Source organism: Erpetoichthys calabaricus, chromosome 2, assembly GCF_900747795.2.
Source record: "Erpetoichthys calabaricus chromosome 2, fErpCal1.3, whole genome shotgun sequence".
NCBI classification, from domain to species: domain Eukaryota; kingdom Metazoa; phylum Chordata; class Cladistia; order Polypteriformes; family Polypteridae; genus Erpetoichthys; species Erpetoichthys calabaricus.
The window spans coordinates 307648979-307662548 of NC_041395.2; the positions used below are offsets into that span (position 1 = coordinate 307648979).

Genomic DNA, 13570 nt, shown 5'->3' on the forward strand with positions numbered 1-13570 from the left:
CACTAGAATTACCAAAGCCTACAAGAAAACTCATAGATCCGTTAAATCCCTTCGCACCTCTCCGTCAGCATCTTTTGTCTGGTAAATGTGTCAATAAGTAGCAAGCAGCCTGCTATCACATCCCCCCAACGCCACACAAACTTTTCTCAGCTCAAGTCTGTTTACCTGCGTGTCAGTTGCTTAGAGTTGTTTAGACTAGAGTAAATACTATATCATTATTTGGAACACATACACTTCATGTGTGTTCCATGTCTACAACAATCTATGAAAAACACATAGTTAAAACAGAAACGTTTTTCATGTTTTAGTAATAATTGACAAAATGTAGACATGAAGTGTATAATGTATGAAGCCTGAAGTCCAAATATCAAATAAACACTTTCACAAAAGGTTCAAGTATAACAAAACAAGTGCTCTTTTATTCAAGAATATAACTGCAGAAAAAGAACCCGTGTTAGAGTGCAACATTGACACGTCCTGTGCGATGTGCATTCTTTCTCCGATGTAGAACCCTCATCATCATCTGAGTTCACCTCTGCTATAACGCGTCTTTATGTGAAAACAGCAGTGTCCAATTGGGGGGAGAGGGAACATAATTGGGAGAATAAATCTGAATTAAAAAAAAACAAAGCTAACCTTTACAAGTACCATACATTTACACCGGTTGTTACAGACTCAAATCAAATGTATGTTTTCACTCTAAAATAGTAAGAATAAGAGCAGTTCACTTCTCAAAACGGAGTCATACGGGATCGAACCCATGACCCTTAGATTACTAGTCAGCAGTTCTTACCGTTACACCACCAAAGCAGTCAGATTAAGGATGTCTCAATGTCGCACCCTAACGCAGGTTCTTTTTCTGCAGGTATATTCTTGAATAAAAGCGCACTTGTTTTGTTATACTTGTACATTTTATGAAAGTGTTTATTTGATATTTGGACTTCAGGCTTCACACATTATACGCTTCATGTCTACATTTTGTCAATTATTATTAAAACATGAAAAACGTTTCTGTTTTAACAATATATTTACATAGATTGTTGTAGACACAGAACACACGTGAAATGCATGTTTTCCAAATAACAACATAGTATTTACTCTAGTCTATACAACTCTAAACAACTGACACGCAGGTAAACAGGCTTGAGCTGAGAAAACTTTGTGCGGCAGTGGGGGGATGTGATAGTAGGCTGCTTGCTACTTATTGACATATTTACCAGACAAAAGACGCTGACGGAGAGGTGCGAAGAGATTTAAGGTGGAACTGATCTACGAGTTTTTTCGTAGGCTTTGGTAATTCTACTGTTAAAAAGGGTAAATGGGTACCTGCTAGAGACATCCAACAGATCAGCTTCTTACCCCCAGATGCTATAGGAAAGGGCAAATAAATAAAGACATTTCTTGACATTAAATACCATTAAGGAAAACAACATAAAACAGAAAGAACAAACAGGTGAAATTATAAATAATACAAGGTCTGTTTAATAAGCAAAATAAATGATATAACGATAACTCAAAGGAATTCAAAAAGTGTTTAGACTTTTTATAACATTTTTATAAAGACAAAGAGGTTCAAACAAGTGGCAATATCTGGTATTTAAATGAGTTTTCTTAGACATACACTTTTAATTCATAATGGTTTCTTTTCTCATCATAGCCTAGTTTCGGCCAAATACAGACAGGCACACAAAATGTAAGTGACCAGAAGACAAATGATTTCCTTGATGTCCCTTTTGGGTCTTGTTACTTGACACAGTTTGGTAAGCAGACAGACCAGGAACAAAGTTTGAATGAAACAGCCAAGTGCAGGAGTAACGTTTGGTGTTAGGCCGAGACCTTCCCTGTTTGTTTGAGACTGAAACCTCCACCTGCGAAACGTGGGGCGTCTGTCCGCTGTGGTTGAATCACAGGTTGACCCATCTGTGCCAAGTTTCTTTCTTTCTCCCTGCAGAAATACAATGAAAAGGAAAGAGCTTAGTGCCACTTTTCACACCCAGAATGAACACTGTGGTTGCTTGAATTCTAAATGAAAGATCTACATCAGGATAGTCATTGGTTACACTAATGTCCAGAGCGCTGGTTTTTGAAAGGATTGATTTGTTCATTTCAATAACATACAGTGCCATTGTGCTTCACAGTAATGTTGGTCTGTTGCTTTTTTGCCCCTTATCTTCTAGTAGTGTATCTAAAGCTCCAGAACTAATTACTGTATATTCTTAAGTTGAATTCTCACTGTCTGTCCAGATGGCACCAGTCTATACTAAATATAAAAACTGCAAAGCCTACAAATGACAAACTGGTTTTTATTTGGACATTTATGTTTTAAACATAAAATCCAATGACTGCTGCCTCAGACCATCAGAAACACTTATCTGTGCAGTGTTTGCAGGTTCTCTGCATAGGCTTCTATTTGCATCCCATTAGCATGTTAAGTTAAGTAACATTACATTTGAGATAAAGGGGATTATAAGAGAAGGACTCAAACAGAAAATATCACTATGGTACTATATATATCAGACCCACGAACATCTTTACCATTAGTCCTTCATGCAATAGCAGAATGTCAAAAGATATCTGGACTCAAAATCAATTTGAATAAAAGCTTTTTCCAGTGAACTCTCTGGCACAGAATACTAGACTGGACATCTATTCATTTATTTTATCACAACAGTTTAAAAATCTAGGAGTAAACATCACAAGTAAATATAAAGATCTTTTTCAACACAATTTTGCTATCAGCATGGAAAAAGTCAAAGAAGATGTGAACAGATGGTCTACTCTCCATCTCACATTAGCAGGGAGAATCAATATTGTCAAGATGGACATCCTTCCCAAGCTTCTATTTCTATTTTAGTGCATCTCAATTTACATTAGCAGATTATTCATTAAGAAACTAGACTCAAACTTTAAGAAACTGGACTCAAAAGCTTGGATAAGGAAACCCAACGTTAATAAAGAAAGTGAGGAGTTGGGAACATGTTGAGACACTGAACAATGACATGGCAGTACAAGAGACTCATGCAGGAGAATGTGGACAATTGTTTTTGAGAAGACTGATCCTCCTGATCACAAAGAAGGTGTAGCAAATGAATGCAGGCACACATTATTATAGGCCATACCTACAGTAGAGGACATTGACAGTCATCCTGTTGTCTATACTGTGGTTGGCTGGTGCCCTGCCCGGGATTTGTTCCTGCCTTGTGCCCTGTGTTGGCTGGGATTGGTTCAAGCAGACCCCCGTGACCCTGTGTTAGGATATAGTAGGTTGGATGATGACTGACTGACTGTTGTCTATATTTTGAGCTCACCTTTTCTTTATAATATCAACGTTGCCAAGGAAAACACAGGAATCAGTTCTGGATGGACAAGAGAGCTTAAAGTGCATCAGTATTGCCTGACTTGGACTTTGATGTGTGCAGCATTAATGCAACTCATTAAAGATATCTTGTGACTCTGTGATTACAAAATAAGGCTTCAGTGGAGAACACCACTGGACAAATAGTACACAATATCAAAATGTCCATGAAAAAAACCTCAGTTAACACAAGTTCCATAATCTATGTGACTGATATACAGTCATATGCTCACAATGCCCCAAACAAATGTATTTTTGCTAACATTCATTCATTGGCTACCATGATTCTTCACATCCTGTCAATGTTGTCAAGAGGGTCTGGGGGAGGTAAACAATTAGGAAACATCATCAGGTGAACTAAATGATTGGTGTATGTGGATGTCTGAACCCAAGTTCAGATTTGCTTCAACAAGCAGAAGGTTAGTTCAATGGTGCAGCTTCACAAATAGCCAATGAAAAACCCAGAAATATGGCATTGTGGCTTAATGACCAACAAATGAGAGGAGAGTTGGGTCATTAATTCACAAGACTTATCCTGTTTGAAGACTCTCCTCAGACATTCACGAAGGATGCATATCTGACATATGGATTATGAGGCAAGTAAGTTAAGATTTTTTTATGGATGTTTTGATATTCTTTGGTCCCTATAGAAGCCTCTTGTATCAGAAAGTTTTCATCTCCATTTTCATTAAAACGTAAGATAAAAAATTTTTCGTGGCCATCACTACAAAAAAAGGTCGTAAGAAACAGCGAAAAAGAGTTGTCATTATTGGGTGTAGTGCTCCTTTAATGATTTAATATAAGTTTCTCAAACCTACATAATTCAATTCTGGGTCATGGGAAGTTGGAGTCTATCTCAACACCAGTGGATGCAAAGGAGGAAGAACCAAGCCGGGAAAGGGCACCAGTCCATCACCACACCTAATTGTACTTGCACATATGATGCCAATTTATAATCACCAACTTGCCTAACCTGCACATCCATGGGATGAAGAAGAGTATTTGGTGGAAAACCAATGGAGACACGAGCAACATGCAGTTTTACTCAACAACCAGGCACAGGATTTAAACCCACAATGCTAGGTCATCTGTAAAACAGCAATATTATCCACCACACCACAGTACTAAATGAACAGTGAACTCCAAAACAGAGGAGAAATACAGTTTTCTTTAGACAGTAGTGCATTCTTGTTCACAAGACAGTTTTTTAACAATGTCTCACCTTTCCTGCTGTTCTTTGCGTTTTTGTGTGAGGTACTTCTTCTTGACATTTTGAAGTTCAAGAGCGAGTCTCTCAATCTCGTATTTGTAATCCTCTGTCTGAGACTCATACATGTTGAGCTCTGAAGATAAAGCCTAAGAAATCATTAATGCAAAATGCAGACTGTTACTATTCTTGCCTTATAGGTTTAAAGGGGTTTATGGGATGTAAGGGTGATACTTTAACCTTTTTAAATGGCAGATTTCAGGAACAGTAAGGGTGAATTAAGATATACATACAGAATATTTCTGTGGTTTTTACATGTGAGAAAGTGGATAACCTCCCAGCAGTAACAGGGACTACTAAGGAGGCATTTAATGATTTAGAAATTGTAAAGGGAGAAGTACGGCTTAGATTAAAAGGACAAAATCCAAGAAATCACCAGAACCAGATAACATTTATAACATTTAAGGAGAGTAGTAACATATAGTAGCATATACTGAATAAAGCCTTGAAACATATTTTTGAAAGTTACTGGAAATTCCAAAGGACTGGAAAATAAAATAAATATTATTCCAATGTATATAAAATGTGATCAGGCAGATCCAAGTAAATATCGCCTAGTAAGCTTAATGTTCATCACAGGTAAATTAATGGACACCAATATTAAGAACAAGATTGAGCAACACTTGGCAAGAACAACAGTTTTCGGGAACAGTCAGCATGGGTTCAGATGAGGAAGTTCATGTTTTACTAACTAATTCTATTAGGAGCCAACAAAAGGTCACACTCAGAGTGGTGCATTTGAAATTATTTATCTTGATTTTCAAAAAGCATATGATAAGGTCACACATGAAAAGTTGGGCATCGAACTAAAAAAGGCCGTAGTTCAGGGTGTTTTGTGTAAATGGCTGCAGAATTGGCTAAAACACAGGAAGCAGTTTTTGTCACCAGGCTACAAACAAGACATAACAGTGCTTATCCAGACAGGAGCAACTAGGCTGATTCCAGGACTGCATGGAATGAGTTATGTGGAAAGAATAAAGGAGTTGAACCTTTTCGGTTTAAGCAAAAGGAGATTAAGGTGTGACAGCACTGAAGTGTTTAAGATTATTAAAAAAGGAATTAGTACAGTGTATCTATCCTGTTATTTTAAAATAAGTTCATCAAGAACATGGGGGCAAGTAAGGCTAAATTTCACAAAAACATTAGGAAGATTTGTTTTTTTTTCACACAGTGAATCACAAACACTTAAAATAAATTATCAAGTAGTATGAAAGACAGTAGGAGTTTAGGGGCATTCACAACCTAACTTGATGTTATTTTGGAGGAATTACATGGATAGGATTGGAGAGCTTTGATGAGCTGAATGGCCAGTTTTTGTTAAATATTTTCTAATGTTCTAAAGTTCTAACAACACATAAAAGCATGGGATCACTATTGTCACATGTAAAGAGTACTCACATCAGCTTCAGTGTGTGCTAGATGTTATGAAGCAGCACTTGTGTATGACTTTTAGGTTCATGTTAGCAAAGCAAGAAGAAAACAGTTAAATCAAGTTGTTCAATCCCTCTGTCAATTCATTTTCGGAACCCTGTTATTTGCATTATACCAAGACAGCACTGCGCGCTGGACTGGATACAAATCCATTGTTGGGCACAGGCACATTCCCATGCAGGGTCAATTTAGAGATAACATAGTGCCCTGAGAAAACCCACACAGACAAGCGTCAAATGAATAGACTGAGCTGGGCATCCAACTGAGATCTCTGAAACTATAACACAGCACTAGTAACTACTGCACTGCCATGGCGTTTAAGACTTTCAAGTCTCTCCAGTCTTTTAAATGGTGAGGGTCAGGATCTACCACTTATTAAGATTATATTGGAGACTTTTGGACCACTTTGTTGTATATGGAAATCTGTATTTATTTTTAGCGTTCTTTAAGTTGTAGTTTGCTGATGTCATGAAATGTTACATTGCACTTCCATAAATATATATATATATATATATATATATATATATATATATATATATATATATATATATATATATATATATATATATATATATATGGTACAATTTTGCCCTCAAACCAAAATTTCACTGACTACTTGGTATACCAGTGCCAAGTCCCAAAAATGCTTTCTAGTAGGGCTTCAATAAATAAAGTTTTCCAAAGGGGTATCAGAGGGGTACAAAATTTCACATACTATGGTTCAATGGTGTGGATTTGCATACTGGACAAACACAGCAACACACATTCAGGTTTATGTATTAGATACAGATACACAATAAGAATAATAAGAGAAGATGCTGACCTTAAGCTGTTTAGTCTTTTCTCTCAGTGTTTGCTGATAAATCTGTAGTTGTTCTGCGGCTTCAGGGCCAGGCTGGCGAGCCAAAATATGTTTCAACTCAATATACAATTTCTCTTTTTCCTACAAAGACACAAACAAACTATTAATATTGTGCATAAAATCAAAGTACTTAGGCAGATCCTATCCATCCTTTTCAGTGTAGCTTTACAAGTGGCTTGCTGAGATATCATTGTCTAGAATTCTGCAGCTCTGCCCCACACAGTCCTTCTTAAAGGATCATTAACACGCTACAGAGTTCTTAAAGCATGTCACTGTCCAAAATGCTTTAAATAAAATAATGTCTGTCTATTTTAGATTAATTTCCCAGGAACATCTACCCTAAAGAATTACATAGGACATTTTTACACTTCAATACTTAGCCTATCTAAACATGTGGAAGAGCTCCTAAAACTCTACTTGTAAAAGTCAATATGAAGAAGCAATCTGAATGACATTTCAAGTCTGTATAACTTCTCAAGTGCTTTGTTTCCCTTTTTTCATATCATAACTCTTCATTACTTTATAACCATGAACACATTTTAGGATTGCCAATTCCACAGACTATCAATACATTTAGTAACAAATAAAAATATAAAAGTGTTTTGCAATGTTATTCACCTTGAAATGTGCCTTAAAACATACAATACTTTTGTTAGTAGTTAGTACTAAAATACATACAGTAAATACAATAAGCAACACAGAAAACTCACAACTCCTTCTATCAAGTGGCGCAGTGTATCAGCTCATGAGTTGATTTACCTGTAATAGAAGCTCTTTTTCCACCACTTCCTCGGTTTTTGCAATCAGTCTTTTCTGCAAGGTGTGAATCTTTTGAATCAGCTCAAAGGTACTTGGGTCACTGGCCTGTGGAATGAAAGTTCTTTAAGAGTGTTGTTAAAAATAAGCAATGGCAAAAGTATGATAGGATTCAAATAGTGATGTGCAAATGGTTTGTGGCCGGTGGCACTTCTGCGCCAATCAAACATTTATAAGGAAACACAATACAATATGTTGTAATCATATCTGTCTATATGCCTGCCTACATGAAGCAACTCATCTCTCAAGTCGACTGATTTGTTAAAATTTGGTGTACTTATTCTTGAAAGACATTTGTTAGGAAAGTTCAGGTTTCACTGAGATCTTGAGTAGTAGGGTGTTGAACCATGTTAACCATCATGGATGCAATGGGAAGTCAAGCAAAATGACCCCTTTTATTGGCTAACAGGTTTACAAACTTCCTAAAGAAGAAGAAAAGGACCACTGTAAGGTGTTCACCTATAGCCATAACCACATTCACTTCCCCCGGCATCACAGGGTTACAGTTATTATGGATCCTCAGCGATAATATGAGATTATAAAGATCCAAGTGAAAAATAAGAAGAAACGAAGACAAATATTTGAAAACAATTTAAGCAAAACATAGCATGAAATGTTCTCTGCTGGCTGAGGAACTTGACATTACATGCTCAAGAATCAATTCTTCCCAGATCACACACAGAGAGATTTTTAAGTATTTGAAAACGGCTCTTGGGAAGCAACTAGTAGAAATTAGCATACTCGCAGGTAGAAAACTGCACACACCTCTTAAAAGTGATCAGAATAAAATATGTGTTTTTGGTAATCTTAAAAAATGTACTACAATGAATTAGATAAGCGAGATAAACTCTGGATAGATAGATAGATAGATAGATAGATATGGACGGATATGTAGTATTTATAGCCTAGATAGGATGGATAGAAATGTTTCTATGAATAGAATGTGTACTGTACCTCTAGTTTTCTCCATCTGTGCACATTCATTGGATTTTCCAGCTCTTCTTCTAAAGCTCTGCACCTAGTTCGCTCCTTCAGTAGTTCCTTCTGCATGTGGTAGACTTCCCGCCTGATCAAACATACCAAGTATATGAACCAGTCATTCTAACAGTTTTAAGCAATCCAGGTCTACAGTATATCTAATGGAATATTGGCATGCTGACAGAACTGGCTCCAAATTTTCATGATTCTATGATAGTATGTTTTTAATTCCCTTTCATGTATTTCATTTCTTGTTTCACTTTTATCGCAGTGTTACTTTGATTTTTTGTTCTTCTCCATTTATTTTTCAGCAAGGACACTGCTAGGTTATTTGCAGTTGTCTTGGTCATTACCAGGTATGTGACTTGCTTATGCTATTTATGTCATTATCATGCCATGGCCAAAATACATGGTGGCACACAGCCATCAGCATCCTAACTTTAAATGAGAGAGAAATTACTTGCAATTTTGGGTGGGGCATTTTGGACTTTGACTTTTTGGCTTTTGTTTTGTTTTTGTCTCCCTGGTGATTAATTCCTGCAGTCCCAACAGCCTTTCTTTGATGTTTTCCCTGACCTCTTTTCATCTCATGGTTCTTTTAGGTTTTTGCCCTGTGAAGGACAAACCTTTTTTCCACGAAAGGCAAAATATTTGTGATTCTATATTGTAATCAGTGAATCCAGAATAAAAGGTTGCTGTTTACATTCCTTCATCGTTCTTTTCCTATCCTGCTTCTGTATCACAGTGTCTAATATATCTGCATTCATAAATTCTCCATCCTCTAGATCCATGTCAGGCTAATGACAAATTTCAAACATATGCATGTGGGGTACCATTTTAGACCATTTCAAGGTCAGTGATTATTAATATAATATTATTTTTGTATTTTGATCCTTTACTAGGGGCGGCACGGTGGCGCAGTGGGTAGCGCTGCTGCCTCGCAGTTAGGAGACCAGGGTTCGCTTCCCAGGTCCTCCCTGCGTGGAGTTTGCATGTTCTCCCCTTGTCTGCATGGGTTTCCTCTGGGTACTCCGGTTTCCTCCCACAGTCCAAAGACATGCAGGTTAGGTGCACTGGCGATTTTAAATTGTCCCAAGTGTGTGCTTGGTGTGTGTGCGTGCCCTGCAGTGGGCTGGCGCCCTACCCGGGGTTTGTTTCCTGCCTTGCGCCCTGTGCTGGCTGGGATTGACTCCAGCAGACCCCTGTGACCCTGCAGTTAGGATATAGCAGGTTGGATAATGGATGGATTCTTTACTAGTGATCTAGCCCTCTACAGGGTGAAACATATCCATTACAATCGAGAATATTTAGACTTTAAATATTTAAACTGAAACACATATTAAATATATATAATATTTAAGATATTTGACAGAATTATTCTTGTTTATTATGTACTTCTAACTCATTTAGTAAACCAATACATTTCTTATGAACACCCTGAGTTAGGACATTCATGCTAATTCAGACTTTTTCCCTCTAGGATGATCAAGCGTATTAATCTTTTTAAAAACAAATAAAAAATACTGTGTTGCTTCTTGAATGTCTGATTAATATGAACTGTTGCTGTATTCCTAATAGTACAGTTTCCTTTTTTACTTCTTGAATGTAGCTCATTCATTTTTTGTCCACTCCTTCACGCTATAATGTTTGATTTCCACCAGCTGTCCTACTTATCATGCTAACCAACTCCTGACCCTAAAATCTTTTCTTTCCAGCTGGTTTAAGTTCTGGCGTTTGTGTCTATCGGAGGACTCTAAAAGAATGCTTCATTTACAGCCTTTTTTTCATATGTTACTTATTCCATGTGATTTGTAGTGATAGCAAAAAAAAAGTTTAATTTCATGTTTTCATGGAGAATGGAGGTAGCAAACCTTCTGATAGAATTGCAGCCTATTAGGATGAATGCTGGACCATAGCAAAACAATACAAAAACTTCCATGAAAAAAAACTTTACATTATTCAGGTCATATAATCCACACTTCAAGTCATCTGATCGTATGCTCACAATGGACAAAATGGATGCATTTTTTGCTAAAATGTTGTAAAATAAATATTTTCAAATAATCAGACCAGTGCACGCAGAGGCAACATGTCCACATGGAAGCAAACATTTGAACTGAAAATCCACCTCTCCAACTCATTCATTGGCCAAGAATCCTTTCTTTCCTGATGTTGCATTTAGAACAAATCTCTCTATTATATAAAATAATCCTGGGAAGAGACAAGACTTTTTCAGTGAAATAATTTCATGTCCTGTGAGACGAGACTTTGTGCCAAGAGATTTAACCATGACCAGGCCAGAAATAAAAGACAAAGAGTGGATGACAAAGTAGAACGTCGTAAAGAGGTTCAAAAACGCTGGCACGATACACATGCAGAGCAGTTTAGAGATAATGAAAGTACTAATATTCGAAAGTCTCAAAAAATGAGAGTAAAGATCGCATTAGCGCAAACAAACAGAAATTATTACTCGGTGAAATTATGGAACAGCAAAAAAGAGATCGAATATATGGACATAAGTGATATGACAGAAGTATGCAGATATTTAAACTTTAAGTTGGAGACTTGTGGATTGTCTAATTCGTGTTGCCATCAGGGAAAAGTAGTGTTTCTTCCCAATGAAGAGGCGTATCCGTGAGAATTAAAAGATTTGTTGTTTGGTGAAAGTGAAATCCACATACGCGAGTGCCAGAGACGCGAAGTGGCTGGCGCATAGCAGAGGCTGTGATGTTGGCGAGCGAAGTGAGCAGAGGGCAAAGCCCCCTAGTTATAATAAGAATCAGGTTCACTCATACCCATAGCTGCAGACTTTGGGTTTGGGGTGGTGGTCAGGATTCATTCCCTCCCAAATATATTTAATGATAGTTCCAACTGATTGACCATTACATGGAATTATGATGTATTTACTTTTTCATCCTCCCCTCTGAAATAAATTTATTGTTATGCCCCTGCTCTTACCTCAGGTCTTCCACATTGGCCACTGTTTTAGTCAAGATTCCTTTCTCACGCCTCAACTTTTTGATCTCCAACTTGAGTAGACGGAGGTCTTCCACTCTTTGATTGTACTGAATCTCTCCCTTGTTGAGGAGGGACTGTTGAATCTTAATCTTTTCATATAGAAGAGCCAGCTCATCGTTGCGTCGCACTAGCTGGGTTCCAAGGATATCTCGCTCACCGATTACCTGCAATTAGAGAGGTTAGGAGCAGGCACTGATACAGCATGTTGCCACATCCACCAAGTGACAAACCACCTCAAAATCCCAGATTAGGACCCGAGTGTAGCCATGCAACAGATGACCTTCTTAACACCACACTAGTTCAGATGGAATGAAACAGTGTGAGGTTTTTTATGGTGGCTGGAGTGCCAATCCTGCCACCAACCCCCAGGTTTTTCCCTGCAGGTTGGACCTGCAGTGAGAATACATTTTATTCTTAAGAACATTAGTTAGATGGAGGAATTATTTATTATTAATCATAAAAAACATAACCAATTACATCAATAATTCAAGAGGTGCTTAATTACAAAAACAAAACAAGAACTAGTTAGATATAACCCTGTTGGATAATCTACAAGGTATTTGTAGGGGCCCTCTATCCTAGAGCATTGCAGTGGCTTTCATTCCGTTCTTAATATGTGCTTTTAACTGAAATTCATTTAATGAAATAATCTGTACCAGTATGTTTACAATATCAACTCTCCTTCCACAATATCAAAAATTACCAAGAGTTCTTTATTCAGTGGCATTCCTGTTTAACTACCAATTAACACTGAGGTTTTAATGAGAGGGAGGCTAGAATTGCCTGTAGGTACTAACTTAGGACCCATCCAGGTCTGTCCATCCAAGTTTTGAATTCACTTAGTTCAAGGCAGCTTTGTAAGGAGGACACTGTCCTGGCAGCACCTGGTTTAAGATAAGATCCTGTGCTAAAGGGAGTGCCTGGAATATATCATAAACAATTAATCATGTACAATGCTTGAGGATGCCACTGCATTTAAGACTAAAGGCAGGAAGAACTTATGCCGCAAGAATCTAAAACATACTAATGAGTAAAAGAGTTCAATGACTTCTATTTTAATATGTTTTTGTTTCATGATGCTGGAGAATGGTGATGTGTTGCCTGTTGGATGGACATGCAAGTAAGGATTTCACTGTACTCTGAGCACATGATACTACTACCACTAATACTACTGCTACTACTAATATTACTACTGCTTTAAATGAAGTATTGAAGTATAGTTCTATCAGTTTAACCAAATGAGCCCGACTGAGTGAATGACCTATTTATCAAATGCGTTATGTTTTTAGGCATATACCTACGGGGCCAATTTAGAGCTGCTCTATATACCTCTGAGATAGGAGAGGAAACCAGAATACAAGATACAAAACTGTGAACTTAAGAGAACAATGCAGCCTTCACATAAATGGTGACCAGACCAGAACTTTTTGTTTCAGCCAAGTTTAATCCAGATCAAGTTTGCATTGGTCAGATCCTAATCTAGTAGTAGGACTGGGGAAAAGGTACAAGACATTTCTGGGATACCAGTACAATATAGTGTAAGTCCTGCTATTTATCATTAATATCAGAACTCAGTTGAAGATTTTTCTCAGTATGAATGATTAAAATATGTTTAAGTGCATTTGTATTGTCTTCTTATTTTTGGAAAAAAACTGTGAAATGAGAAAGGAGGACAAATAGATTGCTAGATTTATTCTTTGCCGACTCTCTTTTAGTGAAAGTAAAAACCAATCTGTAATAGTGTGATGGAATTCAAAACCTTTAAGATTTTTAATTTTTAGGTGAACTATCTCAGAAAATACTTAAACATAAAACATGATAAAAGACAAACTGCACAGTAATC

At 37.2% G+C, this 13570-nt stretch overlaps 1 protein-coding gene across 1 annotated transcript in view; it reads right to left on the bottom strand.

The window, feature by feature from the left end:
* Window positions 1-1454: 1454 nt before the first annotated feature.
* cfap58 (cilia and flagella associated protein 58) overlaps window positions 1455-13570 on the bottom strand; it is a 57359-nt gene continuing 45243 nt past the window's right edge. Inside the window, exons 13-18 of the mRNA XM_028795860.2 lie at window positions 11668-11891; window positions 8686-8797; window positions 7675-7779; window positions 6877-6996; window positions 4578-4711; window positions 1455-1945 (exon numbers count right to left, since the gene is read on the bottom strand). Of these exons, the coding sequence (XP_028651693.1) occupies window positions 1825-1945; window positions 4578-4711; window positions 6877-6996; window positions 7675-7779; window positions 8686-8797; window positions 11668-11891 (816 nt within the window). The 3' untranslated portion in view covers window positions 1455-1824. The remainder of the gene's footprint in view (window positions 1946-4577; window positions 4712-6876; window positions 6997-7674; window positions 7780-8685; window positions 8798-11667; window positions 11892-13570) is intronic.